The sequence below is a fragment of the Daucus carota genome, chromosome 1 (genome assembly GCF_001625215.2).
Source record: "Daucus carota subsp. sativus chromosome 1, DH1 v3.0, whole genome shotgun sequence".
NCBI lineage: Eukaryota > Viridiplantae > Streptophyta > Magnoliopsida > Apiales > Apiaceae > Daucus > Daucus carota.
In genome coordinates this window covers 44,522,561-44,538,253 of record NC_030381.2, presented here as the reverse complement: position 1 = coordinate 44,538,253, position 15,693 = coordinate 44,522,561, and the positions used below count along the sequence as shown (strand labels likewise).

Sequence of the window (15,693 nt, the reverse complement as noted above, 5' to 3'; positions counted from 1 at the left end):
AGAAAAAAATAAATTAAAAAAACATTATATAACTATACTTTATAAGAACCTCAGACTACGTGCAAACATTGAATGTTAACAATCCCATGAGACGGAGGGAGTACGCTGCGAAGAGCATCTCCAACCCTCACAAGCGCTTAGCTAAAAGTCCATGTAGCTTTCCAAAATCAATTTTTATAGCCAATGTTCACAAAAAATAGAACTCCAACCACAACAACCCCTTGCGTATAATTATAACCATCCCTTTATGGATGACTATATTTGTCGATCCGCTACAGATCTGTAGCGAATTCCACGTCATCTCCCACAATTTATTTTCTTCCTTCCCACTGATTACATATTATTTATTACTATATCAAACTGATATATTCTATTTATAATAATCTAAATATTAATAACATACTATTTTTAAATTATAGCCAATCAATATAGCCAATACCATTGAAGCAAAATGTCTTACAAGTTCGTCAAATTTTACATAATGTCTTGCAGATCCAATTTAGCCAATGATTATAGCCAACGCCATTGGAGATGCTCTAATCAAACTATAATACAGTAAACCTGTTGGAAAATATGGATATAAGAGCATCTCCAACCATCTAAAGCCCTTGGCTAAAAAGTGAGTTGTCATACTTAAAATAAAAAAATTTAGCCAACAGCTCAAAAAACTCAACTCCAACCATGATCAGCTGTTGTCAATAAATTTAACCAACCTCCTATGGATGGTTAAATTTGTCGAATCTATACAGATCTGTAAGAAAATTTGTATGAAGATTGTACATCATTTATTACTATATTGAACTGATATATTATATTTTAACAATTTAAAATATTAATAACATACTATTTTTAAATTATAGCCAACCAATATAACCAGTACCATTGAAGCAAAATGCCTTACAGGTTCAGTAAATTTTACATAATGTCTTACAGATCTAATTTAGCCAACAATTATAGCCAACACCGTTAGGAATGCTCTAAGCCTCGTGTTGATAAGTCATATTTTGAGCATTATGACTTATCTTCTTAATAATGGAAATTATTTTTTCAGTGAAATTTGACTCAAATATTATGGCATATATTAATTTGATTTTGTTTAAGATTAATTGATATGGTGTATATCTTGACATAAATTAATCTAATTTTGTTTCAGATTATTTAGTTATGAAAAAATATAGCACGCAAGTCTTTATGCACCTATAAATATTTGTAACTCCTCTCAATTAAGGAGGATCATTGTTTTGCATTGCACACAAAAACGATAGTTTTATTGTTTGGTTTTGATAAAACCTCACCCCAACAAAGCTCACAGTTCCACAAATCTCCCAGAGTCCAGACCCATCTCAGATCCCCCAGCGAGCCCACCTCTTCCCGCGTGAAACGCCGCCACTAGCCCACACCACCGGCAATAACCAGTCAAAACACACTCTCCAAATTAGTCAAACCTCATTCCCAACTAGTCAAACCTCCCTCCCCGAAACTCAGCCATGGATCAGCCCAAGCAACCGACGCTCGATATTTCCGGCCAGATGGAGTCCGTCAAGCTCTCGGATCCCAAACCCGAGACCGTAGACGTGACGGTGGATATCACAAATGATAATACGAGTAAATCAACGACTCCGACGGGGAGCAAATCGAGAAAATCGGTGAGTTGGAGCGAAGATTTAGTGGAATCGAGATCAGTGCATTCGTATTCTTCGGCTGCAAATGATAACAACAGCGGTGGATCTAATAATCCTTATGTTGCTTATTCTCCTGCTCAATCCGATCAGTCTTCCTTTAACTTCAAAGGTATAAAATAACCCCTCTATTCCGATTTCAATAATGACAGGAATGATTATATGAATAATTCTTTGCGGTCCGGGTGATAGGGACTCTGTATTTTTGAGCTCAGCTAAATGAATGCTTATAATTTCCGTTAAATGACTAAAATTCTCTGATCTAGAGGGTGTTCACTTATCAAGGTTTAACTGAATATGATATGTCCATGGGAATTGTTATCTAGATCGTTCTGTCTATTGCATATTAATTGATTCGTATGTGATGAATATGGATTGAGAAAATGTGTCTTATAATACCTTGATACACACACACACACTACATAAACTCAATATTAGTGATCTAATTTGTCTTGTCTTTTTTTTTTTTTGGATCATTACCGTATTTTTTTGTTTAGGTGTTTGAATTTGATTTCTAGCTGTTTTGTGTAGGCTTTCGAGTTCGATTTCTTGTCCACTCAACAAATGGTTGTTTGATTTTGTCTGTGTTCATTGTATAGATCACAAATGGGTTAAAATTTGATTGAAAAATGAGACATACCAACTTAAGTTGGAGACTGGGAGACCCGATCACAATCAATTAATTAAATTACAAATAATGTCTTAGATTATTATATAGGGCTCCATGAAGTCCACATGTAAGGTGGAGTATTGGAGTATCAGTCATAATATTTTGATTTTAATCTTAAATGATATCTTTGATTATCAAAATTTCTATATAATCTATCATTTATAGGTAATATTAAACATTACCATCAACTAATCATGAACATCCTTCAACTTTAATAATCATTAAGAATATTGTTCTGCTTATTAATATATATAGTAGAACATAGCCCAATGCGATTTATAAAAGTTATTGTTGTGCATTTTGATTACGTTGTAGAACATAATCTTCCTGTTGTCGATGTCTAAAAATAATGTAGAACAAAGAAAAATTAAAAATCGGAACCACTAGATTATATTTTATCCAATTTTGAAGAATGTGGACTCCAAGATTTTGATGAATACGTGGACTCCATATAACTTTAGTAGCGCTCAAGAGCATGCTTATTAAGTCGACAAGTCGAGCCTCGGCGCCCGGATGCCTTGGAATCGACTAGTCGACAAGTCGCCCGACTAGTCGAAATAAGTCGACAAGTCGTGATATACATAAATTAATATATATATATATATATATTTATATAATTATATATATATATAAACACATCATTCAATATTTCAAATAGGAAAGAGATAATAAGTTCAAATAAAAAATAAAAGATGAAAAAATAAAAGATAAATATGAAAAAATAAAAGATGAAAAAAATATGAATAAAAATTAATTAATATTAAATAAAAAATAATTATTAAAACGTTTTTAATATAATACTAATACTAATTAATAAAACTGGATGAAAAATAAATATCTTTTTCAGAAAAAAAGAAATAAAATATAAATATTAAAATGTTTTAAATAAAAGTTTTTAAGTAAAAGCATAATTTAGAAATAATTTTGAAAAGTAAAATATTAAATAAAATCAAAAATGGAATAAAAAAGGTACATGTACTACCGTTGTACAGTTGTACTGCCCACGATATATACACACGCGACTGTGTGTATATACATCTGGGAGACTAAAAATGAAAAAAAGAAGAAACGGACAGAAGAGGGAGAGGAGAAGACGAGAAGAGAGAAAGAGGAGAGGAGAGAGAGAGAGAAGAGAGAGAGAGGAATGGAGAAGGAGAGAGAGGGGAAGCTTACCGGAGTCGCGGCGCAGCAAACAACACGTAAGTATGGGTTAAAACTGGGTCGGGTTAAATCTGATTGGACCGGGTCGGTACCGGATCGGGTTTGACCCATGTCCGACTTTTCATTCCAGTCGTTCGACGACTAATTTATTTTACCGACTTTCCGACTAGTCGTCGACTCAATAAGCATGCTCAAGAGAGAACCAGTCCTTAATATAGAACCAGAGAACCACTAAGGTTCTGCTGCAGAACCCCAAATTTAAAATAGATTTTTAAGATACATATATATATATATAAGGATATATATATATATATATATATATATATATATATATAAACTAAAAACTAATATAGACCCTTAGATCAATCTGATCTAATGGCCCCGCCACGGGCATCACACTAGTTCGGTACACCCTTTCACACACAATCTCACATATTCCCCCCATTTTTAAAATGATTTTTCCCGTTAATTGGTGAACTTTTTTCAAAATCCGACTTTACCATATTTTTCTATATCTCCTAACGATCAATTTTGCATACCATATTTGATATATTTCGACGAAATTATAAATAAATAAAAAATTCGTTTTTAGTTTGTATTCTAAAAGTGGTTTGTAGTGGAGTAAGACTCTCTATATATATTTATCATTTATAAGTAAAATTTAGATTATTATCAGTTAGTCATTAACATCTATTGATTCAAAGAAACATCCTTCAACTTTAGCAATCAGTAAAATTATTGTTCTTATTTACTACATTACTGCGTTGCAGCGCATAAATCTAAAAAATAATTATTTGCTTGTTGATTACATTGTAGAACATGATAGTTTGATTTTCCGGCTGTTAAAAAATTTTGCTGAATCAAAAAGTTTCAAAATCGAAACCATTAGATTAGATTAGATTTTATGAGTTTCATCTAATGGTGTAGAATGGGTCTTCGAGTCTCCAATTCAAATAGGGTACTCAATTAACTTTTCTTTGAGAGATGACATGGTTCTCTAGCTTTTTAGACATTATTGAGTGAGATGAAGTTGCAAATAAAATTGGAGTTGGCTTATCACTGTTGATGTTATTATATATTTATGGCCGTTTAGTTTGTTGATTTTGCTTCTCCACTGAACAGAAGGTTGTGTTTCATGATACTGAACTTAATTTATTAGAATAGATTTGGTTAAGAGCCTGTCCGCACCAACAATCAAATAGATAAAGTTCCTGAATATAGAAGTTGCTGGCAATTTGTTAGTTGTAAATAACATCACTTTACATCTGTTTGATGCTCATAATACTCTGCTTTTTGTGTTAGTTCCCGTGGACATATTTCAACAAATATGAAATTTTCTCTATTTACTAAATATAGTAGTTCATATAATTAACTAGAAAGCAAAGAAAAGTTTGTGGACTAATTCAATTAAGGATCCACGCTTCATGAGTACGTAATGAAAGGGACTCAATGGGCTACCATTTGAAATACTGTAAAGGGTTGGAACTATTGCACATTTGAAAATACATATATCATATTTAATGGACCTTGTTTTTTTGTTCGTGAAATGATTGAACCTTCACTAGCACAGATGCTCTCGCCCACACGCATCTTGTAGCTGATTATTTTTATTATTTTTCGCATTTAAAATCAGAATCCGTTGAAAGTGTTCGTGGTGTGCTCGGGAGATGGGGTAAAAAAGTAGGAGAAGCAACAAAAAAAGCTGAGGTTCTTGCTGGCAATACTTGGCAGCACTGTGAGTTTCCTTTCTGTATCTAAAGTCACTGTCTATATTCTATTTTTTTTATATTTGCCCCCGGTAGTTCTTATAAACATGAACGTTTCACTTAATGCATGTTTAGTTCCAGGTGTATTTATTTTGATGGACTGTTTTGTTTAGCCTCTGACAGAAGCAAACTATTCCTGATATGACAATATTCTAGTAGTATATAGTTTATAGTTGTAACTAGATAGTTCTAGTTGAAAAATAACTTTCATTGTAAATATCAATTTGATACCTGAAACACAAATTTAATTTGTAATGCAATTAGTATTTTTCTACAATCGGAAATTGTGTAAACTAAACCAAGCATAGCCAGCGGGCCAATATGTCCCACTGGAAATTAGGGCTTTATAAATTGTAATTTCTTTATGTCGACAACAGTTGATGTAACTAAAAGCTAATGGGAATAAGTATTGCATCCTATATTATTTGCATTATTAATTTTATAATAATGAAGCATCATTTTTTGGACAAACTGATGTAAATTTTCACAGACGCGCGTGGCGTGATAGAGTTCAGTGGTGGAAATAGAACAGAAAGTAGATACTAAACGAAATAAACTAGATTATATAGAATTAATAAGAGTATAATGATGGCGTTAAAGTATAGAGTTCTACAGCTTCTGCTTCATCATTTACAATTTTATATCTAATAGAGGTTAATACAATATCATGACATATATACGTTATCATACCGACTTGCTGGTGGAATAGAACAAAAATTTACACTTAAAAATCCACATATCAACCAAGTCAAGATGCTAGATTGCTCTCACACTTGCTTTACATTATTTCCTCTTGTAAACTTTAATGTCTTTTAAAAATATGTTTCTCTCCTATTTACAGTATTATACTTTTTGAAAGCTATTGGAATCATTGCCCTCTTTTAGCACGTCATGCATAGCCAAATCTCTTTTTGATCCACCTTTCTTGCTAATAGGACACCACCTGTTCTGTAGTTAGTATTATAACTGAATTTAAAGCCAAGTTATTTGGGCTAAGATAAACTGCCTTTGTCCTAAGTGAGATCAAACCTAACTGCCTCAGTTTTTTGCCACAACTTTCTTATATTTGGATTAGGATTGTGTTTATAGGTTGAAAGAGAAGAGTATCCTGAATTTATGATAATAAAGATTTTTCTCTTCTGCCAAATGAAACAAATAGACTGCGTGCAAGCGATCAAGTGACATCTAGTCTACCTAAAGGATCAGTATTCTGGGCCTGGCAATACTGCCCCATATGCAATAAGATTGTCATGGTCTCTTAGTAAATTTTAGTAAGTGAAGACTTTAAATCTTGATCAGGACTTGGGATCTGACCTAGGTCAGCTATGAAGGGTCACGCGCGTCTTAAATGTTCAGGTCAGGTCATATACTCACAGTAGTACCCCACGATACAAAGAGATCCAGAGATGAAAGAGTTTGTCAATTGGTCTGGCCTTGCATGGCAAATATATGTTTAGTTATTTGCTTTTTGACAAGACTTTATAAATTTAGGCAGGGAGGTTGAAAAATGTCTTCCCACTTAAAAACATTGTGACTGGCCTCTGTATTTGTCCCTGTTGCAGTTTACATGAAAACATGAGGGGCGGTTTAATTTTCGAATAAAGCTTAATATTACTAAGAAGTATGCCCATGGTCACCGGTCTAGTGCATGACCTGACTTTTTTTTGCCAAGACATATATATGGTTTGAAATTTGGCCAAATAGCTTCTTGAGTACTAAGAGGATGGGATTAGACATAGAAGTGGCAAATTCATGTATAGCATGAGCCAGATTAATTAATATGACAGCAGTGTATATGCTTCCCACCCTTTAAGTAGCTTAATGGTTGTTTTCCTGTGGTAAAAAAAACGGACCTGATTAATTGGGATAAGAGTTAAGTAGTTTAAATACGCCTGGAAACATTTTGATATGACAGCAATGTATATGTTTAGTTTGCCCGTGCTTAAAAAGTTTCGTAATTTTGTTTACTATATGTATGTCTGGGCTTTAGTAGTAGTCACATTCTATTTTAAACTCAGGATAAGAATTGTGGCAGTATATCGGTGTAGGGATAATTGAGTTCATTGCAGATTCATTTCTACAGTTAGCTACTGGAGTGTTTAGAGTAGTAGTGGATGTAAAGTTTTTTTTAATGTTGAAGTTTGAATATAAAAATAGGGTTAAGTATCAAGTTGGTCACTGAAGTGAAGGTCATGTATCACTTCTTTCATTAATCTTTTAGTGGTATCATTTTGATCACTAAAGTCGTATAAAATATCAAACGAATACCTCGAAAAATGTGTCAAGAAGGTAAATATTTTTTTCATTAAGTTCTACGCATTTTTCTTCAACACTACTATAACCACATGAAAAGTGGTGAATTCTGGTATCTTAGATAATATATCTAGATATTTAAACACATATTTACTATATATTTTTATTTAAATAAGATTAAATTATTGTATAATTTTAAAATAAATAATAAATATTTTTAAAAAAATCTAGATATATTATCTAAGATACCAGAATTAACCACTTTTCATTTGATTATAGTAGCGTTGAAAAAAAATGTGAAGAACTTAATGAAAAAAAATATTTACTTGCCCGACACATTTTTCGAGGTATCTGTTTGATATTTTATACGACTTTAGTGATCAAGATGATACCTCTAATAGATCAATAAAAGAAGTGATACATGGCCTTCACTTCGGTGACCAACTTGATACCTAACCCTATAATAATATGACAGTTCTACCACTCTCTGTACTTTCTTTCTCTCTAGAATTTCCTATTTCTTGAGCTATTTCTCTTTAATTCTATTACTGATATATCTTGTCCCCCATCCAACTTTTGTTCTATAATTCTACTTATATCACTGGAAGTCTCAGTATTACGTAGCACAACCTTATAAATTAGTCAAATGTAGTAGAGTGGCCATTTAGGTAGAACAAAATTTCATCATCTAGCTAGAACAAAATTTCATATTACCTGTTTTCAAGATATAAAAATCAAATGCCCGATAGACAACTCCATTCTTAGCCACAATGTTTGCAAAAGTCTTGTTCAATAATGTAAAATAAATTAGATAAGTATGATAGTTTGGACTTTGGAGCATATCAGGTAAGAGAATTTTAATCAGGTAAGATAGTGCGACAGTGCATAATTGCAAACTGAGTGGATTAATATCCACTATACCTTTATTATTTAAAATGTACATAGGGAACATCAAAGAACAGTGAAGTAAACTTGGTTGTATCTACTATATACTGCAGGTGTGCAACTATAGAGAAGTCACCTTCAATTTGTTGCTTTAGATGTTTATATGAGCAATTACTTTATGACATTTGACTAGCATGCATGCTTATATTTACAAAAAATATTTTTAATATTATGCAACACTATTACCTTACAACTTTGATGTATAAAGTAAAATCACTTACGTTCGCTTATTTGGGGAGGACTTCTAGGTCCCCATGTTTTAGAATCCTACATCCTAAAGCTATATCTATAATTCTTCTTCTCCACTTTCTCTTTTATCTTTAACTTATACCTTACATCTACTAGCATTTCTTCCAAGTTCCAAATATTAAACACATGAACAAATTCCTAGATCCTGACAAATTGGTAACAGAGCATATGATTTTATCATACAGCCTCCAATCTTTTGTAAATTCTTAGTTTGTAAGGGAGAAAAAACTGAAATCATGCAAAGGTTACTTCAGATTATTACCAATCTGCTGCTTTCGATATTGATTCACTTTCTCAATGAGCTATGGCTAAGTAAGTAATTTGGGTAGAAATTTTGAAAGGAAGCAATGTAAATCAATCAACTGTTGTTTTCATCTCATCTGTCTGTATATTTCCTTATCACGGCTAAATCTTGGTATCTCGACCAAAGATCAGTTAAGAGTCTAGTACGTTTTTTGCTCTCCATTTTTAAATTACTTGATACAAAATCTTCAACTACGAGTTTGATTATCAACAAATGAGGAATGATTAGTTATCAATTTTTTCAACGTAATTAAAAATATTGCCAATTGCAATTCTATAAATGGATTAATGTCTTTACAGCCTTCAGTTGTGTGCTTGTCCAATTGCATAGTATCATAGATTACAGATATGTATTTAAAAATATGATACATAGCCTTAACAATGTAATATTTTACGTGCTCATTTGCTATTTCGATGCTTAATTTTGTGTATCTTGTACTTTTTGTCCTGCGTGCACTTGGTTTCTTTCCTGGTTGCCCTTCTGGTTTGGTGTTTTAATCAATTAAATAAATTAATTGAAGTTATTTCACAAATATTTCGTTCTACCATTGCTACTGCATTTTAATTTACTAAAATAAATTAGATATAACGATTATTTTGTTTGTTTAAATAAATTAGTGAAAACGGCCCCCAGTTTTACTGATGCTGCACTGGGAAGAATTGCACAGGGAACAAAAGTTCTAGCAGAAGGTGGTTACGAGAAAATTTTTCGACAAACGTTTGACACTGTTCCTGAAGAGCAACTCCAAAACTCTTTTGCTTGTTATCTGTCCACATCAGCTGGTCCAGTTATGGGAGTTTTATACGTGTCCACTGCAAAACTTGCATTTTGTAGTGATAATCCTCTTTCTTATAAAGCTGAAGACAAGATGGAATGGAGCTATTATAAGGTATGCGATCATAATTTTCCTTGCACCGATGATCTGTTATCAATTAAGTTCCGATTACCTTGATAGATGTAACCCAAAAAACAGTTTGTCGGCAGTCAGCACCACTTCCATTATCTTGCACAGTGGTGGAACCAATAATCAAAATGAGCCGCGGCTAAAATTTTGAATAATAGTTATTTACTGATTATTCGAGATTAACCAGGGCTCAATGAAAAAATATATTGATATTTTTTTTAAAAAAACATAACTTAAAAATTCATAATTTATTTGACTTAGCCCTTCAGCCTAGGTTAGCCTCCCCTGGTCTCGCAAGCTTGACTTGCTGAACCTAATTATTTCTCGTCAAGGCATTCAAGTTCTTTTGCTGCTCATTACTATGGTGTCATATTCAGCTTTTATGCTGTTGATTCTTATCATCTATGCATTTTAAAAGAGTACTACCCCGATTTTTCTTTTTGGTCTGGTTATGTAATTGTCATGCGATTTGAGTAATGTTGCCAACACTATGTATCTGCAAAAGTTAATGTTCATGAAGTGGGATTTCATAGCATCTGTAATTTAGTTTAGGTGAATGGCACTCTAGAACAAGTGTTTGGGACTTCTTTTTTTCATATCAACGCATTACATTCACATTGTTGAGTCATTGGTTTTGTCTGTCAAGGTGATTATTAAACATTTTGCTGTTTAGAATTCCCTTGTTTTCTGCTACGTAGGGCATATAAAAGAGTATATTTGTTGAGACATAATTCTGATTTTGTAATTAAACTGGTAGTTTATTTCTCTGTTAAAGATAATAGCTTTCTCCAATCTTGCTGACACTGTATACATTGCCAATATAGGTAGTTATACCGCTGCACCAGCTAAAAGCGATTAATTCTTCCACGGGCAGAATCAATTCCGCTGAAAAGTATATTCAAGTTATATCAGTCGATAATCATGAATTTTGGTACATGGGATTTCTTAACTATGAAAGTGCAGTTGAGTGCCTTGATGAAGCTCTGCAAGCGGCCAACAATTTAAATTCTGCATGAAATGCAATATTCTGAGATACCTCGAGATATCGTCATCATACAATGCTGCTTTCAGTGAAGCACTCTGTGTATTGAGGGAGAGAGAAAGGATTGCACTTCTTTATATTCCCTTGTGTCTTACTATTCCTAGAATACTAGGTGGTTCTAGAATACATCTGTAGAATCATTTTGTTTTATAGGCCACAAGTTTATTCAGATTGAACAAAACTATTTTAAAGCTCCCAGTTTATATTAACGTGTTCAACATTCATCCATATTATCTTTCAATCTCATGTACTGAATAACCTTCGGCAGTTGCATTTGCATGTGTATACAGCATACTAGCCCACTTGATATTTTTCTTCACTGAACTTTCCTCTTACAGATTATTATACAAGATTTACCAGTAACACGTTTTTCAGTTGCTGCTAAAGCATGGCTGAAATGAAGTGGTGACACTGGCTTAACGGCGCCTGGAATCTTTTAGGTGCTAGGACAAGAAGATGGTAATAAAAACACACAGCGATGCGGACGTCTCAGTGAAATACAGGGTCAGATTCCACTCATCCCTCTTATTACCCTGCTGTACTTTTCACCTCCTGACATACTTGTCCCTATGCCTTCCTAATTTTCCTCTTATCAAATAATTTTACTTAAGATCTATGCATCTGTAGACTATGAGCTCTAGTTGAGTTCATGACTTATAACTTAATGTGACTTATGACTTAATGTGACTTATGTGATAGGTTGATTGTTTAAAATGTCTGTTTGGGTAATTCTGCCAACTTAGAGCATCTCTAAGAGCCTCTTCATTTAGGCTCCTAACTTGAAATTTGAGGGAAAGGAAAAATGTTGCTCCAAGAGACTCTTAAGTGGCTCTTAAATCACTAAGAGCCTCTTGTTTCTCTCTCCTCTCTCCTCAAAGTTAAGAGCTACTACATTGCTCCTAACTTATTTTTTCACAATAAAAAAAATACTTCCCTCCAATTCACCTCCATCTTTCCATCTCTTTTGTTATAGTAGAGCCCAATATATGAATAAAATATGAAATAGAGAAGAGATGTAGAGAGTATTGTTGGAGTTCACACTCTTAACTTTGTCCTAAATTGCTAAGAGCCACATTTTTTATATTATATTTAAGAGCGAACAAGGAGGCTCTTGTAGATGCTCTTAATGACTTATGAGTTATTAAAAATATAATAATAAAAATAAAAATGATTAATGAGTAACTTATGACTTATGAGAATATTTTATATAAGAAAAGGTTATAAATTAAGTCATCGAAAAAAGTACCTCAAACTAATTTCTGACTTTAATCTGGTTTTTGACTTTAGGCTAACTTCTGACTTATTACATGGACAAATATTTTTGTCCATACCAGAAATGATTTAAAGCCCGGGCTTCAGGTTCTATGATGCATTGCTCCTTCGTTTAAATAAAAGGTTTCTTTTTTCATTCGATGAAAACTACACTTATTCATGAATATTACTCTTTCGGTCTCATTCAATTGTATATTTTTTTTTCAATACTCATCACGTATTTTAATATTCTTATAAAATATAATTCTATAATTTATTTATATAAAAGTATAAGTATTATATTTATATACAGAAAATGAAAAACTTAAAAATAAATTATAAAATATAATTTATTTAAGTATTAAAATTTGTACCGCTTTACCGTCATAGGTTTGGGAAACAGGAGCGAAACATTCTGATCTGAAAATCAAGTGAAATAAAGAAAATCGGTGTTGGTGTCTGAGAGTTAATGTTTTCATGTTTTTCAACGCTCATGTCAGAGGGGTTGTGTTGGAGTTCCTGATAAAGACCCCACTCATATACCAATATGATATGGCGATGTCAGTTTAGGAGGAAGAGTGCGAATAGGGATTAGCTGGCTGTGCCAGTGTACGATATTGCGTGCGCGTATACGTCGGAGAATATATACAATAAATGGAAAATGCCCAAGTGCTTGGTTTGCTCCGGCTGTTCACCTCATTTGGAGTTGGAGAGTTGGAGGTGCCTGGATTTAAGTGGTTAAAATAAGTGTGTTTTTTTTTAAATTAAAGAGGTGGGGTAGAAATTAGAAGCAAATTGAAACTCATAAGTGGTTAAAGTGTTTGGTAAAAAAGTACAAATTCTGAAAATAAATGCTTATTGATTTTTTACACAAACAGTACGAATAAGTGCTTATAACTTATAAACTCAGAAGCCGGGCTTTTAAGCCCTCCCCAAACACCCCCTAAATTTAACGCAAGCCTTTAATGCACCGTCTTGAACCAAATTTCCTTCTTCACGCAGCAAGTTTTAAAATTGAATTTTATGGATATTCGAATAGAGATAAAATCCATAAGTTAAGATTTTATATTTCCGGAACTGAACTTCAGGATCAAGTAACTCAATTTTCTCTGATGAATTATACAGTAGAGTATATTGTTAACAGATTATTATTTGGACCCAAAACCAATTGTAACAGTTTCTTATACTGTGAATGTGATAATTTATCAATAAAGCGTATATTTAGATACCAGAAAAATTAATGAATCATCAAAAAAAATTGTTGAGAATACCTTTATTTTTTTTAAAGTATTGAGAATACCTTAATTAATAATGATTTTCGTATTCTCTATCAAAATATTTACTCCAAAACATATAATGTAATTTTATATGATTTTGGTTATGATTCTTGCCCGGTCCTGATTTGTGTGTAGTCGGCCAGTCATTAAATTATAGGTATTCTAGACTTCCCAAAGTAAATAGAACTGGAGGTGGGTATAACATTCCAGGTAATTCTGATTTAAAAGATAGCAAGATGTATATTTTATAACCTTTTTGACTCTGCGAGTATCCAAGAAATATATATATATATATATATATATATATATATATATATATATATATATATATATATATATATATATATATATATATATATTGAGTTGACCTTGAATCAAATTTAAATTTGTTAGGGGTGAAGTGGATAAAAATAGACGCGCACAGTCATATATTTTTAGTGGAGAATGATGAAATAGCATTTCACAAAAACTACAGGAGTAAAAATTTAGTATACAAAGAGACATTCTATTGATCAAATGAACACAGATTCATTCCAATATGTGATTTTAACACATGACTTGAAGACGAAAATCCTAAAAATTGTGTTTCCTTTTCATAGTCCCACTGTCCCACTGTTGGAATAATTTTAAATTTAATTATTATTATTATTTATTTAATCATTTGTTTTGAGGATTAGTTTTAGATTGAAGTATTTAGATGTTGGAGGCCTAGAGAATTCTTAGGAGATTTATTAGAAGTAGTTGAATACTGTTAGGAGTCAAAGTAGGTTTGTTTTTAAATGTTATATTTTTATTTTAAAAAAAATTACAAAAATATTAATATTTGCTAAATGGTCAAAGCACCTAAAGTTACGTGTAAAAAATCAAACGACCTATATTATGGACAAGAGGGAGTATTAGTTATTTGTTTATATACAATTCAAATGGCATCATTATTATTATCTTATTGATGCTTTTTAAAAGAAATTTATTACCAGATAAACCCGATTCATAAGTTTTAAAGCAAAAAAAGGGAAATAAAGATAAATTTTTAATTAATTTCTTCCTCATCTTGAAAATTGTGATCACATAACAAATCACCATTTTTAATAGAATATTAACATTATAAAATTTACTAGTTTATTATTTTATTTAATATATTATATATATTTTTTTTATTTTACAATATTTATCAGTTATTCTAAATATATTTAATTTTTTAACAAAAATTAGATATGATTAGATTAGACGTGGATATAAAATTTTGTAAAACTTAATGACTCGAATAGGAATCTGAATTCACGGCTCTCTCCCTCTCAAACCCGGGCTTCCTTCGGTTTTCACCGGTGGAAAACCCCGATTTCTTTTTGCCGTTTCTTATTTGAAATCTTGTTTTCCTTTCAATAAGTTCCCAATTTATTGATTTTTATGGGTTTGATTCAGGTTTGAAGGTGATTATGGAATCACATCTATGGTTGATTGTTCAGAACAGTCAGATGAAAGTCAATTCGGGGAAAACCAATCAAGTGAAAACGAGTACATATATTCAAATTATCTTCAAATCGTTTAGTTGCCTCTCTAAAAAGAAATGATTCAACAACGATATAGTTCAGCGTCTGTCCAATTCCGATTACATTTGTAGATTCCGTATGATTTTTGATTAATGAATTGATTCTTATATATATATATATATATATATATATATATATATATAAAGAATCTGAATTCACGGGGAAAAATTGGATCAAATATTTGATCAGAATTGTTTGAATATTTTCAATCGACACCTTGCTAGCTGCAGCTTAATAATAATATTCCCTCCGTCTCAATTTATAGGTCCATTTTGGAAAAAAAATTTGTCCCAAAACACTTGTCCTTCTCTTCTTTCAATACAAATTTATCTACATATTAATTGTGACTTTTTTGAAACTCAACATTATTTTCATTTCTCAATGCACTAAATCCCTATATTTATTGTGATTTTTTTGAAACTCAACTATATTCTCACTTATCAATGCGCTAATTAATGATACATGAGATAAGATTCTATCTAACCAACTTTTTTCTTAACATGCGTGTTTATTCCAAAATGGACCTATAAATTGAGACGGAGGGAGTAGTATTTTATAAATGTTATACGTAACTAGTAGATAAGGTTGAGAAAAACCTTAAACTCGTGTATTTGATTTCGGAGTATTAGCCCACCATACAAA

The 15,693-nt window shown here is 32.0% G+C and overlaps 1 protein-coding gene across 1 annotated transcript; it reads left to right on the top strand.

Moving 5' to 3' along the window:
- Window positions 1-1,229: 1,229 nt before the first annotated feature.
- Window positions 1,230-11,201, top strand: LOC108204822 (GLABRA2 expression modulator). Its single transcript, XM_017374449.2, has 4 exons — window positions 1,230-1,791; window positions 5,144-5,245; window positions 9,645-9,916; window positions 10,756-11,201. The coding sequence occupies exons 1-4, from the start codon at window positions 1,488-1,490 to the stop codon at window positions 10,945-10,947; spliced, it is 870 nt and encodes a 289-aa protein (XP_017229938.1). The 5' UTR covers window positions 1,230-1,487; the 3' UTR covers window positions 10,948-11,201.
- The last annotated feature ends 4,492 nt before the right edge of the window (window positions 11,202-15,693 follow it).

Coding starts and splice junctions, on each gene's coding strand:
- LOC108204822 (XM_017374449.2), top strand. CDS start 1,488: ATGGATCAGCCCAAGCAACCGACGCTCGATATTTCCGGCCAGATGGAG. Junction 1,792..5,143: donor GTCTTCCTTTAACTTCAAAG/GTATAAAATAAC, acceptor ATTTAAAATCAG/AATCCGTTGAAAGTGTTCGT. Junction 5,246..9,644: donor TGGCAATACTTGGCAGCACT/GTGAGTTTCCTT, acceptor TAAATAAATTAG/TGAAAACGGCCCCCAGTTTT.